Consider the following 20,527-nt stretch of genomic DNA (forward strand, 5'->3'; position numbering starts at 1 on the left):
ACTATATCAAAGTGCTGTGCCTGTTACCAAGCACTCAAGAGGACACAACTGTGATTACACTCATAATCATTCTTTTGCAAATAGAGACTGAGCTGTTCTACATCTTTGATCAGTGAGACACCTAGTTCTATGAAATACAATGCAGTTTAAAGTATAGTTCTGGTAAGGCAAAGACAAAGCTGACCTATTCACCAAACAACTAAATTGTGAATTTGAATTTCCCTACTCACATAAAATAAAGGTTTTAGATTGCTAGCACAGCTTCCAGACTTAAAGCAATTAAGAGAGTTGATCATTCCTAGAATGGAGTGAATGAAGCTCCGATAATTCACAAATTGTGAAAAAAGGGAAAGAGAGAGTATGATTATGCATTTCATTGGAGCAGAAAAACAACATAAAAATAATAATAAAAATCTTACACATTCTACAAAACCTCCAAAAAAGTGTTTTTATTTAAAGTTTTTAACTTTGTACATTTAATATATGGCATACTTTTCAAATGTGTAAAAAGGCACTACTAAATATGTCTTCATCATTTTTAACCAAATGGAAAAACCTTTGGGAACATTGGTCTGAGCTTAAAGGAGAAAATGAAACACATTTTGAGAGCGAATGTTGCCGTACATTTTGTAACAAGTTTCAGGTTTTTAAAGTGAAATAACTATAGAACGAACTGAAGATGAATCCCTTTCTAACCATTAATAAATAATGGCATGCAGCTATTATAAAACAGCTACAGTATGAAGAATGACTGATGTGTACAGTCTGAAGTACTTCTGAAAATCCTTATTTAATTATAGGTGTGCCTTCACAGTAGCACCTGCATACATATAGACAGTAGGTTTATCCAATGTACACACACATTTGAAAAGGAGAATTTAAAAATGAAATACTAAGTATAAAAAAGAAAACAAATAAAATAAAAATAACTGACCTTCAACAAACCGCTGGCGTTAGTCAGAATTTGACCTACATGAGCAATTTACGTGCATAATATGAGGTTTAATCTACAATTAAGTGCAAATTCCTTCATCTTTGTTTTTTCAAGGAGGACTACTGTATTCACAATGCATCTGGGGTGAATCTGGGATGTATCAAATGTTTTCAAGAGGAGATAAAGAAAAAAAAACACATTAAATCATGGCACAATGGCACAAGTGATTCCACTTGAATTTGTTAAAAAAAAAAAGACAGAAAAAAAGACAGAAGGAAAAAAAAACCTTGACCCTTTTTGTTAACAAAATGCAGACATCATTGAAACGTTGCGCGTGTATGAATGCTAGTGTTCCTCCTCTTGGGCGTGTGCCTTCGTTGGGCTCCAATGGAAGCAGGACGGTGAATGCAAAGCTTCTAGTTACTCGAGTCCCACCAAGTGGGGTGGGGGGATGTCATGGCGTGCGAGGTGCAAGTAAAACCAAAAACAAAACAGGAAAAGGAATGGGGGACAAAGCACAGGCCTTCACATGTTATTCAGTTCCATTAGAGTCTGATCCAACATCTGGTGCAAGTCGAGGTTTTCTTCTTTAGCTTGTGAAAGTTTCTCTGTTAGAATACCAAGTAATAATAAAAAAAATTATATTAACATTTACATAAGGACATCATTGATAGTATACACTCAGCACTGTCTGGGCATGCATTACAGTAAAATATAGTCAAATATATACTGCTCTGTTCCATTTAACTGCATTCCAGTCGCTATCAATGGGTGCATATTCCAGGCATGTGCACAACCATTACATACTATCCCTGACTCACAGTGTAGTTAGTTCATTTCCTTTTCCCTTCTCCTGCATTGCCTTTTTTAGTATTAAAAAACAACTTTAACCCATTAAGATGCATTATTCTTTCAAACCATTAGCCACAGGGCCCTTGGAAGCATTATAATATAGACAACTGCAGGGTAAAAAGTGCAAAAAACCAATTCAAACCAGTTACTTATTCAAAGGCAGTCTTAGTTCATTACAAACGAGGTGATTTTCCTCAAGCTGCTGGTAGAGGTGATCTGGACAGTTGGAAAGCAGGATAAAGAATAAAAGAAGGTAGAGAGAGAGATCAGGGCAGTGTAAGTACAGAGGAGAATAAGCAAAAACCTCCTGGTGGTTAATGGGATTGTTCCTCTTAACGATAACCCCTACTTTTGACAGAATACAGCAGTACCGTTACCAAGGTCATTGATGGAAACCAGAACAAAGCAGCCAGAGGAGAGCAGATTGCAATATCTCTAAACCCTATTTCAACAGAACTACTCTCTGATGTTTGCTGGGTAGCTGCAGAGACACTTGCATCACTGATACCTCTACATTAGTGAAGTCCACTTGAAACCCACAGGGATTCTGGTCTTTGCTCCGGCTCAGGCATTCATTGGTTCCTTTGAGTTGTTCATTTTTACAAATCTACCACCAGGTCTAAGCAGGAATGACTGAAACCAGCTCAGACACTAATGCCAGTTACAGTTACAGCCAGCAAAAACCATATTCAGGAGGAGGTGTGTGAAAAACCGCATTCGATTCATAAAAACGCAAGTCTGTACAAAGCCTTATAGTAAGAGAGAAAACAGTGTGGCAACACAGGGCTACTCCACCACAGTCATGTTGGGCCACAAACATTATATTACATTACTGGACAGTTAGTAAGGCAACTATGGGTAGAATACCTTGCCCACGAGTACAGCAGCAGTGTCCCAGCAAGGAATCAAACCAGCACCCTTTCGGTTAAAAGCCTTCCTCCTTACCACTACTCCGTATTGCTGCCCCACAACCCAGCAGACAGATTAATGCTCCCAAATCTAAAGCACCAGCCCTCGTAACATGTTCAAAAGAACTAGCTAAATTAGGTGGTCAAGAGTTTGAGCCAAGCTGGAAATAAGACATGCAGACACTGCAGCCCTTCAGGACCGGGGGGAGAGTAGCCCTGTGGACGCTGCAGCCCTTTTAGAAACCAGCTGAGTAGTGAGGATCTATCAGAAAACCACGTGGTCTAGTGTTCCTGTGGACTTGGCAAGGCAAGTGGTCCATAAGGTTTCCACCTCTGCATGACAGTAAACCAGTTTACAGCTACCCAACTAATGATGCTATAAGTGCACAGCCCATGTTGGGCATGGGGAGAGAATTAAAGCAAACTGTAAGTTTGAATCTTATTGTACCTCTGAATTTGTTTTATATAATCTGTAAAGGGGGTTAAGTTAGTAATTCAATCTGGAGCAAAGATTCACTTACAACACACTCAGCGCTTCTGTTTGGAGTGATTCCATTAGTGATTCCATGTGATTTCCATAAATATTTGCAGAAAGATGCCAATACTTGCCACTCCAAATCTGGTCAGCCTCAGTGTTCATGAAGCTTCCCCTGTTTATGAATGTGGTTCAGTGGGCTTTGCTTCTAATGCCAAGTCTAAATCTTCTAAATTGTGCCCTGTCAACTGTTCAAACTTGCCATTCGACTTTTTTTGGCAACAGTCATGATACACTGGCATTCATTCCTCAGAGAATACTGATATATAATCAATATATTAGTATTTGTTTACTCTCTCTAAATTTTGGCTGACCATTTCAGAAAACATTTTATGTGTGTGTGTGTCCATATGAGGAAGAAGCAGGCTACTCAAAAATTAATCTGTCAAAATCAACATCTAATACAGGACTACTGTATATCCTTCCTAATTAAACTTATCTGTAAACCATATGTGTGTGGATGCAGGACTGTAACATTTCAATGAATATTTAAAAGAAAACATGAGCTGGTGAGCGGAGCTCCTTAGATTTATTGAAGCCACTCAACAATAAATTAAGCACAAATAAATCAAATGAAAAGGGAGGGGGAGTTGAAGAACACACCAAACAAACCAACAGAGAAGGAAACAGGAAAAAAACTAAGAGGAGAGAGATATAGCGTACATAGATGGAAGGAAGTTTATTTTACATCAAGCAAAATGTTCTCAAACGTTCTGTACAAGAGATGAAGAGCTCGGCGATGGCAGCCGGGCTTTGACACAGGGGGCGATGAAGTGAAAGAGAAGCAGAGATGAGAGAAGGGGAAAAAGCTGAGAGACACTGCTCAGCCGGCAGGAGGCGTCTGTGATCTGCAGAGTACACAATTTATCTGTGCAGGGAGAAAAAAAAAGGTAGAGAGACAGTGTGACGGAGGAGGCCGTGGGGGGTTGAAACGGAATGGCACAGCACTCGGGGTGCAAACAGAGCCACAATGCCATGTGGCATTGTCCGGTTTGGTGGGGTGGGGTGGGGGGGGGGTTGAGGGGGTGGCACGGGGACACCTCAGAGTCTGACAAGTCAATCACATCTCACAGGCTGTGTTGTGAACCAATAACTCCTTGGGAACGCTCAAGAGGGAAACAAAGGTTTGCTCTTTTTTGTTGATGAATTATGGAGGAAAACTGCTTGATAAAGGATTTAAGAAAGCACCCAGGGCTGTCCTCTCAAACATTGAGCGGTTTAAGTTAATATCTTGTAAATATATGCTTAGAGCTCATATATAAAGTCAGTAAAGGCAATAAAAAGTCAGTAAGAATGTGAACATAAGTCCCTGGGAAAGTATTTAGTTGGATGTACCAAAGGCAGACCAAGTAGACAGTACTTTCCAATTAAATACTTTCCCTTGGGTCCACTTTCTCACTGAACAACCAAGGGTGCCTTTTAAACCACAGGACTCTTCAGTCCAACCAGTGGTGCCAGCCATACTACATCTCTTTTCTGATTGGTTCAGACAGGGGACACACCCCACAGAAGCACCCATTTCAGAAGAGACAGTTCACAAACGTGTTTTTACAACAGAACAGAATTCACTTCAATTACATGCAGAGTCTCTCTTCAGAGTTGAAGTAGACAATGTTAGTAAGGAAAAACAGTTTTCACTTCAGAAAGTACCAGCTGAAACCAACCAAGCCCAAGGTTTTCCCTGAAATTCTTACAGCTCTACTGCATTTCAGCAGACCCCAGCATGCAATCTTTAAGGACTAACAAAATACTTTGTAAATGACAAAAAAAAATTCTTGTAGATTTTGAGCTGACAAAGATTTGAAACAATCCCCTCAATCCACTATATAAGCAGTGTTTGTTTTCTATTGCAAAAAGTACTATTACAGAAAAACTCAAAAATAAAAATAAATGTTGAGTCAATGACTAAGACTCTCCATTACGCAATGTTCCAGTTACACAAGCAACATCTCTGATTACCATCACAAATTGGAAATATTAAATTATTTCACTGTTGCTTGCCGTGGGGGCCCCGGTCTTACGCCACAGAGCCCCATGCTGATGTTAGGAATTCTGTCATTTAAAAGGCATTTCTTCAGAACCTGTCAGAATCATGGTTATGTGTGTGACCAGATGGGAACCAACCATCTCAGAGACAGAGTGTGATATGAAGGCGAGGCCCCACCGCAAATGCCTCAAGCATTGGGGTATTAATCTCTCTCTAGTAGCCAGTCATTTCACGGGATTAGAAAACAGGCTGGTGAAAATGCAACTGCTGCAGCACAAAGGCCCAAGCCACTGTTTCGCCAATGTGCCCACAGCAGCGGCAGATGATTCTTGGGTAAGAGGGGTCCAGCAGGGAGGGGGGTAACAGTTGTGAGAGGGACAGGTAGTTGTAGTAAAGCGAGTTATCGGTGGGGGTGGGGGTTGGGAGGGTGGGGGTGGGGGTGGGGACAGAGGCACAAGCAGACACAGCAGATGGCATTACATGGATGTCATGTCGTTGAGTGCGTGATCCAGCTCCTCGCTGATGGCTTTGTACTTCAGTTTCTGGGCATACAGCTCATCTAGTGGGTGGGGGTTGGAAGATGGCGTGGCAGTGGGGAGGGGGGAGGGTGGCAGAAAGGGGGATAGGAGGACGGAGGAGGGAGGAGGTGTATCCAGGTGCATCAGCCGCATAGGTGACAGCAAGGTCACAGACAACCCCAAGAAAGAGAGAGAGAGAAAGATGGAGAAAGAGAGAGAGTAGAAAAAAGGAAAAAAAGAAAAGGTTATCAGGGAACAGGACAGAACAGAAGTGAAATGTGATGAGTACAGTAGCTGGTGCTGTGTCAAATTCCTCAGGAGCACCAGGAAATGCGCGTCACCCTCGTGCTCTGTAGTTCCTTTCATAAGCTTTACTGAGACTGATTTCCAGAGCCACCATAATTAGAGCGACAGCTTTGTGAGAAATGCTTTCATTCCTACAGGCACGCGTACTGCGGCCTACGGTAGCAGCCCAGAGAACACAGCACTCTGACCTACACTGGACTCCATCTGCAGTTACACTGTGGTCCCTGAGTATGGTCTATTCAAACTAAATCCGCCAACTCTGTCCTCTGAAAACAACACCGCTGAGGGGGGTTGTTCGGGAATACAAGATAATTTGTTAGTCTAGGTAAAAAATACCCTAACCTACTTAACCTATGGACAATCACATCAGTCAGCCCATGGAACAAAAGGCCAATGTTTAAAACATTTAATACACAACACATCAAAGTAAATTATTCAGGCAGGTAAATGCAAACCAAAAAAAAAAATAAACTGACAAATTATTAAAACTGACAAATCAACTACACCACCTCAAGAAATAGCACTGTGAGGGGTCACCACAGGGTAGTGTGTATGATTTGAGCACTATCATTAATATGCTACTGATGCTCCCATTTCTATGGAAAAATCCCAAGTAACTACCATAAAGGAAAAACAGGAAAACAGCAAAGAGAAAGGAGAAAAGCTAGGCAGAGTGCTGGCCTTGTTCCTTTGGGCATGAAGGATTTCAGTGGGAAGAAAGAATGCTGTAATTGTGAGAGCGATGCTAACCACATCACTGTGGAGGAACACTGTAGAGAGACTTTAAACGCCCTGCACAAATTCTGCAGCTTGAAAGCAGGTTGAAAGAAAGTCATACCTTCCAGGTCATCAATGGTCTTCTCCAGCTTGGCTACTGATCTCTCAGCGAACTCGGCACGAGTCTCAGCCTGCAGGGCACAAGTTAGGCCTTTAGCAACACAGACTCAGGAGTTCCCACTACAAACACGCACACACACATATACACATATACACACACACACACACTCACTCACTCACTCACTCACGCACGCACGCCCAGGAAAGATTGCTTATCAGTGCGGTGGACTTGCCTCCTTAAGCTTATCGGTGAGGACCTTGATCTCCTCCTCGTACTTGTCTTCCTTCTGTGAGTACTGTGGACAGATAAGGGAAGGCGAGTCAGAGGGGCAGTTGCACAGGGAACCGGAGATGCACTAAGAGCCCCTTTCAAGGGGAGGCCGAGGAGACTCAACACAAGGAGCCAATAGACCTCCCTGTCTAACTATACTTCAGCAATATGAAACATTACCCTAGACCTTGTCCCACTTTAATCACTAAATATTAAGAGGCGAGACCTAAAGAATATCCAACTACTACTAAGTATGCTACTAATTTAGTATACAGACATGTGAAACAAATGGCATCTATAGTGCCAAGCAGTGGAGGTCTAAAGTCACCCTCAGTCAGTCCCTTACTCAACATTCGACGTTCTCGGTTGCCGCGGGGGACTGAGGGTTTTCTACAGCGGGCCCCAAGCCGGGCCTGGACCTACCTTCTCGGCCTGGGCCTCCAGTGACTTCAGGTTGTTGGTCACAGTTTTCAGCTCTTCCTCAAGCTCAGAGCATTTGCTGGCATTTTAAGCAGGGGATGAAGAGGACGGGAGGCGGGGGAGAGGGGGGAAGCGAAGTGGCGGGGGGGGGTTCAGACAAACGGGGACAAAGACAAGAAAGAAAAGCCAGCGAGGGACAGCGAGACAGGGCGAAAAACAAAACAAAATGAGTAAAAACTCAGGGAACAGAAGGAAGCAACTCAGACTCAGCAGGAATGGCATGCAGTTACTAACTACATCACACTGCAGTGTCACAGATAACATCATGGGGGGAAAAAAATCCCATTTCAGACACTTTCCTGGTTTCTTTTAAGCACATGCATTAAGTGATGCAGAGCGCTAATGTCGTTTACTAGCTAGCATCGAACGTGCATGCCTCCTGCTGGGTTAGAGTGAACTGCGCGCAAAAATCTGCACAGAAATGTGAAAGCAAACTGGAACTGGGAAAAAAAAAGGCTAAGCAAACCGAAGAGAATGCAGGTGAGGCGAGAAGGTGAGCTGCCCTATGGCTGGGAAGCGACGGGAGGCAAGTTAGTTGGAGGAGACACAGCTACAAAGAAAGTTAGTTTATAAGTACCTGTAACTTTGAGGCGTTTAACGAGTTTAAGATTTGCTCCAAAACTCTTAGCTCTTCCTCCGCTTTCCGTGCCCGTCTGTTAGCGAGTGCAACAAACGCAAGGCCATTCACAACAAGAAAAAAAAACATGCAGTTCAACTGTACATGCAGTGTGTAGGACTCGTCCGAGTCACATGCTCAGAAAAATCGAACATCTAGTCTCAGTAGGGTTTGTGTAGAGCAGGTTCACACCGCCCGGCTGAAATGTGTGAGATCGGACAGACGTGCGAGGTCGGTGGACCCGTGCGGGGGCTGGTGTCGGGCAGACGTGAAGCGCTCACCCCTCAGACAGCTCAGCACGCTCCTCAGTACGCTCCAGATCACCCTCAATGATCACCAGCTTACGGGCCACCTGTAACGCACAGCCAACACGGGCATCAAGACACACACGCGCATACACGCGCACACACACACCCCGCCTGCTCGCCGGCCACGCCCACCTGGCGTCTCCACCTCTCAGAAAGCGACATGAATCAAATCCAAGTAGAGTGGGAGACCACTCTACCTCACAAACAACGACAGAATGGATTCAGTGCATGAGAGATGTGGTAAGTCTTCAGAGATGTACAGGGTTTTGGCCACTAGCAACAGGCCAGGGTTTGGAGCCCTGGGGCTCTCCCACAGCAGCAGCCCAACGGCCTGCTAACGGGGCGGGAACTCGCCTCTTCATATTTGCGGTCAGCCTCCTCAGCAATGTGCTTGGCCTCCTTCAGCTGGATCTCCTGCATCTCCAGCTTCTCCTCATCCTTGGTCGCCCTGTTCTCAATGACTTTCATGCCTCTGTTGGTGAGAAAGGCGGAAAGGCAGAATGCGTCAGCAAAGATTGTCTATCTTGATAAAGAATGTGCACAGTACAATCAAAAATTCTACCCCTGTTACTAAGCATTCCATCTACAGCCCCCTGGGACTGCTCAAAATGTAAACAACAGAACATCTACTTAACTTGCATCACTGACATTAGTAGAAATCTGTAACATAATCTGTATTGTATTTGTATTAACATGTGTGGGTCTGTGTCTGTGTCCATGCACTGTTCTGTGCGATACAGCGGGGCTGCTTCTCGGGGAGACAAAGGCGTAAAAACACTGCCTTGTGCCCAGTGAATCACCAATTACTCAGGACCTTGTTCTGTCTCCGGACACAATCCCCGTTTGTTCAGGCCAATAAATGGGATCATTTGTACTCCCTGATTGAAAGGTGGCCTTTGCTTTCTCCAGCCTTTCAGTAAGAGCCTACCTGACACATATGATTCAGTATATCTGTAACGTATCAGGGAAAAAAAAACTCACAATTTCTCAATTGCCTTCCTCAATTAATTCACTTTTCTTCAAAAATCAACAGGATCAGTATAAGTATATGATTGTCTAGCTGCTTGTTATGAGAAAAAAAGTGCTTCCTGTTTGTACAGGATGTGGGCCTGCTTAATAAGGAAAAAAAAATTTCATTTTCAGAATGAAAGCCTGTAAAAACGACTCCACCTCTGTGGCTCAGGGATGTATGGGGCGGAAGTGGGGCAGGTGATTTAACACTTCTAAAACTGAAACAGATCGGGGTCCTGCCTGTGGTGGCAGCCATAATGGAAGCAGCGAGTCCACCACAGAGTAGCAGAGCTCAGGGGGCCCTCCAGACACACACACACAGACACGCACACACCTCTCGCTCTCATCAGCAGCCTTCTCGGCCTCCTCCAGCTTCTGCAGGGCAGTGGCCAGACGCTCCTGGGCACGATCCAACTCCTCCTCAACCAGCTGGATGCGTCTGTTCAGGGAGGCTACATCACCCTCAGCCTAGGGGAGCACAACAGCTCAGAGTGAGACTGGGGGGAGGAGTACGTCTGCACACATGGAGGACACACCTGCTCAGGCACCCGTTTTACACACACTTACATACCGCACACACACCAGCACGCACATACAGCATACATACATACACACATACATGAATACACACACACAAACAGCACACACACAGAACACACACACCATCACGCACATACAGCATACATACATACACACATACATGAACACACACACACACACACACACACACACACAAACAGAACACACAGACACAGAAAACAGAAACACAACATTCACACAACAGGACATGAGACACACATCTGTGCTCTGTTGTACTATGAGCGTCATTTTCATCTCTGTGCTTCTTTCACTTCTGTGTGTGTGTATGCTGTATGTTAGGAATGCATGAATGAATCGGAAGTGAATATGAAAAAGGGCTCCTAAGACTACACCTGCCAAACTGCAATGAAAAGTTCTAATTAAGATATCACTGCCAACGTCACAGGTTTCATTAGTTCAGCCTAATGTCAGTGAAGTCTAACAGTGAGTAAAACAGTGGCCAGGTCAGTTGCTGTGCAGTGGCTCGGGGGAAAGCCTGAGCCCATTACCTGAGGAGATTCCTTCTGTGTCCAAGAAACTTTCACATGCCCTGAGTACCAGCAACAGTACTAATGGGCAAAAATGGGGCAGCTCTATGGACCTTATTACAGGACCCCTAAGACAACACAAACAGGGAACTGGCTGGGAGTGGCGGCAGGCTAATGGGGATTACACTGGCAAAGCGCCCGCCATGGAGGATCGGCCAGGCGTTAAGGGTGGATCAAACCAGCTACAAAATGGGATTATGTTTTGCCGTTTAACTGATTTTCACAATGTTGTCAATGTGCACCGAATGGCTACGCAGCAGTAACAGCAGATGAAGACCCAGCCTATTCTGTCCACTGACTCAGTTCAAAACAAAACTGTTTTCACAGTCAATGCAAATGTACCCTGTGCTTATTAGTGTTCATTCAAATGACTCAAGATCCTGTGATACTCCCCTTAATAAAAATATATGGCAAACACTGTCCCCACAGAGGGGGCAAGCCGAAGGCCGAACGCCAGCGACACATCTTGTCGTTTCACGCTGTTGGACTGACCGCTGAACCTAATTCACCAAATGCAAATGGCACCCTAGTTTGTGGCACAACTCAAAGGGGAGTCCATCCTGCACTTTCACTGCAGACAGGAAGGATCGGCTTATGAAAAAAGTTTAACAAAGAATATTTATTTGTTTTGTATATATATTTGTATATTTGTATATATATATACATATACACACACACACACATATATGTGTATATATATATATATATATATATATATGTGTATATACATATATATATATATATATATATATATATATATATATACACTGCACCAAGCTAATAGCAGTAGTTGTCTATACATTCACACCATCTGACAGTTCTGACACAGGCAGATCCTGTGGCTAACAAACATAAAGCGTGCACTTCCTGTTGCAGTGGCTGCTGGTTGGTAATCTGCGAGAGCTGGTTGAATCTGCATGTCCTAAACATGCTACGCTGCCTCTTCGCCTTATAAGGCAAGGGAAAAAAAGTTTAAACCATTTGTACATGACAGGCTCGTAATCTGCAGAGCTGTGTTCGCTGAGTGTGGTGAAAATCAGCGGAGCTACTCCAAAGCTTGTCATAATCCTTTGCTGATGTCTTTGTGCATATGCTGTCATCAAATCAAGATTATTTTACTCATTTGTGAATTTATTACTTTAAATTTACAACACGCCATTGTAATTTATTATACATGTGTGCTTTTGTGGCTTTATGATGGAGTACAGCTATGCCCTTCGCAGTTACATTCAAGGTTAAACAGAGGTCTGCATTAAAAAGATTTAAAATATATATATAAATCTCCACTGCATCTAAGTTAAATACTGGGAGTCATCAATACCTATAAGTATTTAATTATATCATTTTCTTTTTCCAGGGTAGTCTTCTTTGTGTTTCTTATGAGTAGTAGGCTACATACTCACCCTAAGAAGTATATCATTTCTCCACAGTTTCACACCAGAGAGTTCTAGCTTTGCAACAAACTAGTTACACCGAAAAGGCCTGCACAACGTTGCCCTGAACTTCACAGCTGTTACCTGCTTGCAACAGAAGCAACACTTTATAATCTGCCTTGTTTTCCACTCAGAACTCTGTAGATTTGCGGGCTGGTTTGCTCATTACGATGTCAACTAATGTTAATTGTAAATCTGTTAGCGAGTGTTGATCAGAGACGAGCACGCCAGGTTTAACTGGAGGGTATCACGAAAAGTCCGCTATACACAATGCACACCATCACTCGCTTCCACCCATCATTCTGCGCGCACCTCACACAGGAGGAAAGAAAAGGCGTATCACGACCGGACAACGTTTGTTTTAGGGAAAAAAACCCCAGACAATTCTAACAACGTTAACTGTTACAACTATCTTGCGTTATTTTAACAAGGTCTTACTGATTCTCTGGCTTTCCTTTCCACATCCAATTCTTTTTGAAGTCTCTCGGCTTTTTCTTCAGCACCGTCAGCCTTCTCTTGCAAGGTTTTAATTTTCCTTTTTACAGCTTCCAGCGACGTAAATCCTGCCATTTTTGTTAGGCAATAAACCCTATCTCTCCAGAGGTCCTTTAAAACACTTTCCTTAATGTTCGCACCGAGCGCAATCACCCAGTTACTTGCTAATGTTGCAAGAAAGTATCTGCCCTGTTCTTTGCTAGTTAGGAGACGCACAGCAACCGCCACACTAAATACCGGAAGTAGCCTTGTTTTCATAGCCAAACCCCTGGCGAGAACTCATGAAATCACAATAAAGACTGATTTATGGCAATTTGTCGTTACAGAGCAAATGGTTGCTATGTAGCAAGAATAATTGTTCATTTGCTAATAAGTAATGGAATTATAACGGCATACCTATCTATTAACATTCCAATGATACGTTCCTACAGTAGCTGTGCGTTGCTATCGAGCTCCCTCTGCTGGTAGAAATTAGACAATACATACAGGTTATCACTGCTCAGTCCGTCGCAGTCAGAGAATGGGTAGCCTACACCAAGACATCGAGATTTCAAGGGAAGAATGGTCATTTTAAGAATACTGATTGATTCAAGTCTATACAAATGGTAAACTGATCTTAAAATATAATAACACTAAATGCCAGGTTTATAAAAACACGGTTATTACGTAATCATTTTTTGTTTTATGTAATCCTTATCCAGGAGAAAATTACATGTTAGAATTTTATCAATCGTAATTACTTTAGGACTAAGTTTCATTTCTATAATATAAACCTCATGACCACACCTTACTTACGAAAGTAAACTGTCAGTTACATTGTCAGTTGGGGCTTATATTATGACTTTTCATATGATCAAAATCAACGACAATAACTCGTAACGTATTATCTGAATTCTGACGAAGCCATTTTATATACAGATTTGAAAATGATGAGTGAATTCTGGTGTGTAATACGCATGGGGTTATTGCTGCTACACTACAGCAGTGACATACCTAAAAGCTATAGAAATAGGAAAATATTTATTAAAAACTAATTAAATAAATCTAATTATATCAGTGGCTGCGACTACTGTTTAAATACTTCATTCCAGTAGCGTCAGTCTGATATTCAGTCTGGTATTTTCCTTGAGTTGCCTCAACTGGAATTATCTGCGGTGAGTCCTCTCCGTCCGTGGACGTTTGTAAATAGTTGCCATAGTTTTCCTTTTATGGAGACTGCTCTAAAAATCTTCGTTTAACTCCATATGACTCCCCTCCATAAAACCAATCCCAGTTCTCAACACAAATGCCCTGTCGAATTAAGTGCACATTTAAAAGGAGAATATGCGATTGTATGCTGTTATATGGAAAGTTACATGAATTAGAGAACATACGACGTACAAAACTTCTAGGAACTTCTATGCAGAAAAAATAATCCCGATAATACCATCTGGTTTAGTTTGTATGTAATGTAATGCATTTGAAAACTTAACTGATAATGATGTTGGTAAATTATGTGAAATATTTGAAATAAGTAATACACTGAAATTTTAAACGGCCACTCCTTTTAACCCGGGGGCTCAGCCAAAACGGGGGAGCTCTAACTTGACCATATAAAGCTCTGGGCTATATTTAACCACCAGTTCGCTCTCCGGTTAGGAGACTGCACATTTAGCAAGTTTTCTTCTCATACATGAATCTCCGTTTTGGAAGTCGTTGGTGTGTTTTTTTTTCAGTTGGCACTTGTATGTAAGTGGTGTAAGATGTGTGTCTTGGGACATATGCTTCTCTTAAGGATGTTTTAAAACTGTCAATCAAAACATATTCACAGAGGATGAAAATTTGAGTTTTTCTTGTGTGCTGTGACAAACAAGCACAGACAAAACACATAAAATGACAGCCCGTTCGTGGTTTCCATTTAAAAGACTGTTTGCATTACAATTAGAAAGAATATTGGGTCGGGAGGTATTCATCACCTCGGTTTGGCTATGCGAATTTAACCACTTAAGTTCAGATGTTCTACATGCAAGCAATCGGTGTATGGTGTGTAGTACACGAACGCTGTCATTTTAAACTTTTACAGTGACATCGTGGCTGAGAAATGGTGAAGCAGTGAATTGCAGGAATGGTGCACTCTGAGGGACCCTCTTTACTTACATCTGTGGCTTTCTTCTCAGCCAGTTCCAGTTTCTCCTGGGCATCCTTAAGAGCCTCGGAGTACTTGTCCAACTCATCCTCAGTTGCCTTCAGTTTCTTCTGCAGAGCTACCAGATCATCCTCGAGCTGGTTTTTTTAGAGGGCCGTTTTGAAGGGGTGTGCAGCGCGAAACAGAGTGCGTGAGCGCGCACAGGGAGCGCGGAGGCGCAGACAGACAGAGACAGAGGGAGAGGAAAGAGAGAGAGAAGTTACGGAAAGCTTCCCGGAGCAGGCAAAGTACCTTTGTGGCGACCTCCTCCGCGCTGAGCAGTTTTTCTTCAGCAGCTTGGAACTCCTCAAGCACTTTATCTCTTTCGTCTTCGGTGACACGCAATTTCTTTTCCAACTGACTTATCTCATCCTCTAACTATACATGCATATAAATGAGAATTCTGCTTTAAAAGACATGCAAGATTAACGCATTAATTAATATACATTTGAACTCATTTCCCATATCGCTGTGGCTTATCTGTAATATCAGTAGCCTGCATCAATCAAAACGACAACACTCATATCAATGCTAAATGCTCATATTTTCCACGCCCTCAAAACTTAAAGCCACGGCAACAATGTAAACCATGCACTATCAAGTACCATTTAATTAAATTAGCTTGATATAACTAGTTTCTGACTTCAGCAAAGTCAGAACTTTTCTTAAATGATGGAGACTCATAAAAATGAAAATATTCCAAACACGAGAGAGGAAAGGAATAAACAAGGAACTCTTTGGTTTTTCACATGGTATGTTTATGCTCCTTATTTCGTATGATCTTCCATAAAATCGCTATTAATCCACACCGAAGAGGTGATCCGGTAAGCTTGGGACTCACGGGTATCGGACACTCAACGCCACTCGGAATTTGTGCTGTCTAATCGATTAGTTTGATTTTTTCCCCCAAATAAAAAATGCAGACCTGTTTGCTCCTCTCCTCAGCTGCCTTCTTGTCTCCCTCGGCTTGCTCAGCTCTGTCCAAGGCATTCTCCTTGTCGAGCTTAAGCATCTGCATCTTCTTCTTGATGGCATCCATGGCTGTTTATTGTTTGGGCGGCTGCGCCGAGTGCTTCAGGAGAACTGGAATTGAAGAGGTAGGTCGGAGAGAAGCTTTCAGAGCGTCTGTGCCGGACTGAACGCCAAGCTGGAGTGCGAGCTCTTTCGAATTGTACCCTGTCAAATATGTACTTTCGCGAGGGGGTGACCGCATTCTTTTGGACATCCAATACTTTTTTGGAAACGGCTTCCACTGGTTCCTTCTCCGTGCCCCTTCTTTTTTTATGGATCTGTTCGGCGATTCGCTGTTCCCAGACATTTGACCGTTGATATGACTATATATGGGATCTGATGGGTAAGACGGAACCCCCCCAAACCTCCTCCTCCCCCCAAGACGTCTGTTCCTATTTCTAACACTGTAAAAGTTAACTGCAAGGAAGACAGTGCGCTTGGGAGATGCGGAGGGAGGTGAGGGAATGAATCTATGTCTCCCCAATGGCCTTTTTAGAAAACCTCATATATAATTAAATCAAAGTTTATGCTACGGCAAGTCAATATACTACAAAAGAGTGGACTCGATTCAACACGTAGTTTACAATAACAAATGTGAACTAAAGGGTACACATGCTTAAAGGTTAGTTTCAGAACTACAGTCTTACATTGGGTAAACCCAACTGCCGAAACTGGACGTAACTGTAATGTTTACGATTTTATAAAATTTAGCACATAGCACGCTTGATTTTACATCTTTGCAGATGAACTATCTTTCTCATCGATAAAGATGCTCATTCCTATTTTCGAATTACCATATAAGTCGATTTTTAAAGTTGCACACAACTTTTTATACTGTCATTATAAACGTTTCTTACAATGTGAATTTTAAAGCAAAACAGATTTTTTTTAAATTGAAAGAACACTTGCTAATGAGTGTTTCGCATTGTAAACGTTACACGGACATGGGCCATTTCACGTCTGAATAGTTATAACATGGGTTATCCCTATACATTCCAATGTGTTACTCGGTTATTGTTTGCAACTGGTGATTGAACAGATGAGATCCCACTTTTCTCTCTCTGCCAAATGGCTCCCTCCTACATAAACGCAAAGTGTGTAATGGGCGCTGATAAGAAGCATTAGCGCCCTAATCCCTCTGACAGCTATTGTCCCCCAGAGAGGTGTTCTGTTATCTCTGGTCAAGTGCACTGTCAGTGGTCCAGGCCTGTTAGGAAAATGACCATGTCGGTTTGCCCCTTGAGGCATTCTTCGCAATCTGTGCACCACTAGATACTGATGTATTCCCCGCGATAATTTATCAAGCTTGCCGTTAGTTCACAAGTGCCTATGGGCACTATCAAATTGGCCTCTACGGGAGACACAAGTGTTGAAGTATTTCAACGGTTCCATCTCTGTGACAGTTAAGACGGGGGTAGTGCGAAGCAGCTGTCAGCATGCTTACAAATGGCACAATAAAATCTCCCTCGCTAGAACACTGTTCGTGCGTAATCGCGTGGCTCACCTTCTTTCTCTGTTCCACGGTAAACTGCAGACACGGACAGTGCCACCTCACGTTATGCAATATTACATTTACAGAACAAAGTCTGGCTTGCTCAGCCCTCTGATGGTCAACGGTGAGGTTTTTCTATACAGTTCAAAATATGTCAAAATAATTAAATACTAAAGAAAAATCATTTTACATTTAGGCATTGCTATATTTGATTTTATATTTGTCATGAAATGTATGTGCTCGTGTTTCAGGATTTCAAAGTCCATGAGTTACAGCCCCAGTACTTCACATATCCCCTCCTTGTGAAATTGAGAAGAGGGAGGGCTAGTGAAATGCTGTGAATATTCTTCATTTCCGTTCTTGGGGAGATCATTGTCAGAACTCAGGGTGCTGTCTGAGGCTTCTTGTGTCTTCTCTTGTCCCTCCTTTGGCTCTGAAGTTCCTCCAGGGTGTATTTTTAGGATCGACGTCCCCTAAGAACACCTGCCTCAGTCTGTACATTTCTGCCGAGGCACCACACCAAGTGGCCGAGGCCAGCCACAGTGAGACACTTCCCAAAAATACTCCCCATCGATTCCTTCTAGTTTGCCAGCTAATTTGGGACACTTTATTTATTGTTATCACTGTTACAAATGAAGACACCTCTCAGACAGAACTGATAAGAGTTTCACCCCTACTTTTGGTTCCCATTTTATGCCTGTTGTAGAAATTGTATTGGACATGGAACCTTCGTTTTAGCATTACCAAAGCTTTTCAACTTCATCTATGCTATAGGAGTAATGTGGTGACATTTTTGTCTAAGTTATGACAAAAAGAGAAAAAAAACTGTCTTGGTTTGTGGCTGAAAGTTAAGTTCTAGCTGTTTTAGAGAGGATTATGTTTGATCCTCTGATCAGGCAACGGTCACTAGTGAACATGAGAGGGAATAACATTTCAGTAAATAGTTCACTATAAATAAGACTCAATTACATTGATCAAAGAAGGAACAAAAATAGCAAATGTGTGGTGATGCTACAAGCAATTTAGGTTGATTTTCTACCCAGTCATTTGATTGGTTGATCAGTGATTGACAGCACATTATAGCTCCACCCATTACGGCATTCATGAAGCCTCACTCTCCCAGCACTGGTTCTTGGTGCAAGTCGTCTGTCTGTGCAAGCTTTAATTTATGAATAAGCTCTCCATAGTTCATTCTAATCAATGAATAAACATGCTAGAGCAATGTGCAATGGCCTCTGAGTGACAGGCTCAATATTAAAATCTTTTAATGCGGCCATGCTGGGCAGCCAGGCACATATTTCTGCTGAAGGGGCCTCGCATTATAACGGAAAGTTGTGAAAATAATAGCCATGTTTTTTTTTCTGCCTGTTTTTCACTTCAGACACTGTAAACTGATCCAGGAAGAGACACATGTTTTGAAGGCCAAGGGCTTGCTTAAATTTTCATCACGCCAAGAACACATCAAAGATGGTTGTGTTTTCATTAACATGGTTGTGCACAGAGAGGACAACTGCATATCTCTGGCTTCACTAGCCCCTGCAAGGCAGTTAGCACAAATCATATTTTAGTTTCTGATAACTTAGTTTTCTAATGTGTGTTTTGTAGCCAGTGTTAAAAGTTGTTTAAAGGGCTTCTTCCCCATTTTGTGACAGTGTTTTGCGATTCCAAAGAAACCAAATACCTTGTGTAACACATACAAAGATTGTGAAAAGGATTTTTCCCCCATGTGCAGTAGAAACAAGCTGTCACCCAAAAATAAACATGTTTGTGCTGTCCTCTTAAAGCCGAGGATAATAAACATGTAGGGGAATGTTACAGTCTGTGAGATTACGAACAGTCATCCTAGGTCTAATAGGGTTCAGTGCTCTTGTGGTCTAAAGCTGAGCTTTAAATTCATCGTGGGGGTTATTGCAATTGGCCCATTATGTCCTACAAACAGCTCAAGTGTCCACATAACTGGTATACCTTTGTGCTGTGCAGTTATAATGTATGAACCAGTCCTTGCTGCTCATAATTTTCCCTGTTTCAAGCTGCCAGATAGAGTATGTGGAGGCATGTGGGATCTGTGGTGGTATGCTAGGAATGAAAATATGCCCTATTATGAGGTATGGGGAAAATTTTTTTATTTCACATATTGAACAACAATAAAAATAGCCATTGGCCTTTACAAACATGGCTTTGAAATGAGCAGAGACCATTGTGAACTCCTTTGAATGTTGAGACAGTGCTGATATTTATCTATGGCATTCACGCAAACAGTGGTGAGATGTTCAACACCAGATGAGGAGCCAAAGAAAAAAAGGTGACTCGGGTTCACACAGTCTCCTCCGAGAAGCATGAACACTAGAGAATTATGTTTTCACAGGGAAGTTACTAAGGTGTGTTTTCTTAAATTTTAAAGTTTTTGTAATGATTTTAAACCTGACCACCTTTCATGTAGGGAAATGTCTGTCCTTTTCATATCTGACTGATAGAACATATTCAGAAAACAGGAAGAATTTCAGCACTTTCAGTCTTTGATGACTTCTGATTTCCCTTTATTAGGTCACCCTTTATTAGGTCACATCATGATTCAGAGAAGTCAGCTCAAATATCTGATGGATGCATTGTAATGCAGTCTTGTTACTCTGACGTTGAAAGAAGTAAACAATCAGATATGTAAGTGAAGCTGCACAATTATGGTCTTCTTGAAATGGAAAAATTCAAATGACACTTAATAATACATACTTACTGGAACTAAAAACTTGTACAATTTGAGAGAAATAAAGATCTTCTCTGATCCTTTTCCTAACCCTCACAGATTATGCAAATTGGCTCATTAAGTATGTAACTGTAACTATATATTTAATAGGAATGTATGTAACAACTATGTATTGGTTTATAAAATCCCCACTGTAGGTAAGTGTATATTGTTCATAAGATATTTTCTTGAGGAGAATACAGCATTTCATGGCTTTACAATCAGTCATACGGACTTTCTGGTTGATAAATTAGCTCAAAGAATGTTTAGCATACCCAAAGTCTCAGTGGAGCATTGTGGGGAATATTTATGATTTTCATTAGAGCCCCATGGGGGCAGAAGTTAGATCTGTCACCTTTCTGTGGGTGATAGCTGTCAGAGCCTTGTTAGACTTGGCATTGTTCAGCCTCAGTGCTATACAGCATGCTTCACATACACCGAGATCATAAAGGCTCAGCACAGAATCTGTGCCATCCCCGGCCTTTGGTTTCAGAGACAGCAG

General features: G+C 42.2%; 1 protein-coding gene across 2 annotated transcripts; it reads right to left on the reverse strand.

Annotated features, from left to right (window-relative positions):
* Window positions 1-913: 913 nt before the first annotated feature.
* LOC118788269 (tropomyosin alpha-1 chain) lies at window positions 914-15,954 on the reverse strand. Of its 2 annotated transcripts, XM_036544224.1 has the most exons (10): window positions 15,708-15,954; window positions 14,755-14,880; window positions 9,898-10,031; window positions 8,907-9,024; window positions 8,526-8,596; window positions 7,572-7,647; window positions 7,111-7,173; window positions 6,879-6,948; window positions 5,697-5,775; window positions 3,885-4,097 (listed from the first exon to the last, which is right to left on the reverse strand). In XM_036544224.1, the coding sequence occupies exons 1-10, from the start codon at window positions 15,819-15,821 to the stop codon at window positions 4,094-4,096; spliced, it is 855 nt and encodes a 284-aa protein (XP_036400117.1). In that variant the 5' UTR covers window positions 15,822-15,954; the 3' UTR covers window positions 3,885-4,093. The 2 variants fall into 2 exon arrangements, with proteins under 2 accessions (XP_036400118.1, XP_036400117.1); XM_036544225.1 differs by lacking the exons at window positions 3,885-4,097; window positions 5,697-5,775 and adding an exon at window positions 914-1,542.
* Window positions 15,955-20,527: the final 4,573 nt, after the last annotated feature.

The sequence above is a fragment of the Megalops cyprinoides genome, chromosome 13 (assembly GCF_013368585.1).
Source record: "Megalops cyprinoides isolate fMegCyp1 chromosome 13, fMegCyp1.pri, whole genome shotgun sequence".
In the NCBI taxonomy this organism is placed as follows: domain Eukaryota; kingdom Metazoa; phylum Chordata; class Actinopteri; order Elopiformes; family Megalopidae; genus Megalops; species Megalops cyprinoides.

What these genes read in the sequence shown, in the direction of transcription:
- LOC118788269 (XM_036544225.1), bottom strand. Translation starts at nt 15,821, where the DNA reads ATGGATGCCATCAAGAAGAAGATGCAGATGCTTAAGCTCGACAAGGAG. An exon ending in CTGAGGAGAGGAGCAAACAG is followed by an intron (nt 14,881 to 15,707) that starts GTCTGCATTTTT and finishes TAAAAAAACCAG; the next exon opens with CTCGAGGATGATCTGGTAGC. An exon ending in CTGACCGCAAATATGAAGAG is followed by an intron (nt 8,597 to 8,906) that starts GCGAGTTCCCGC and finishes TGTGCGTTACAG; the next exon opens with GTGGCCCGTAAGCTGGTGAT.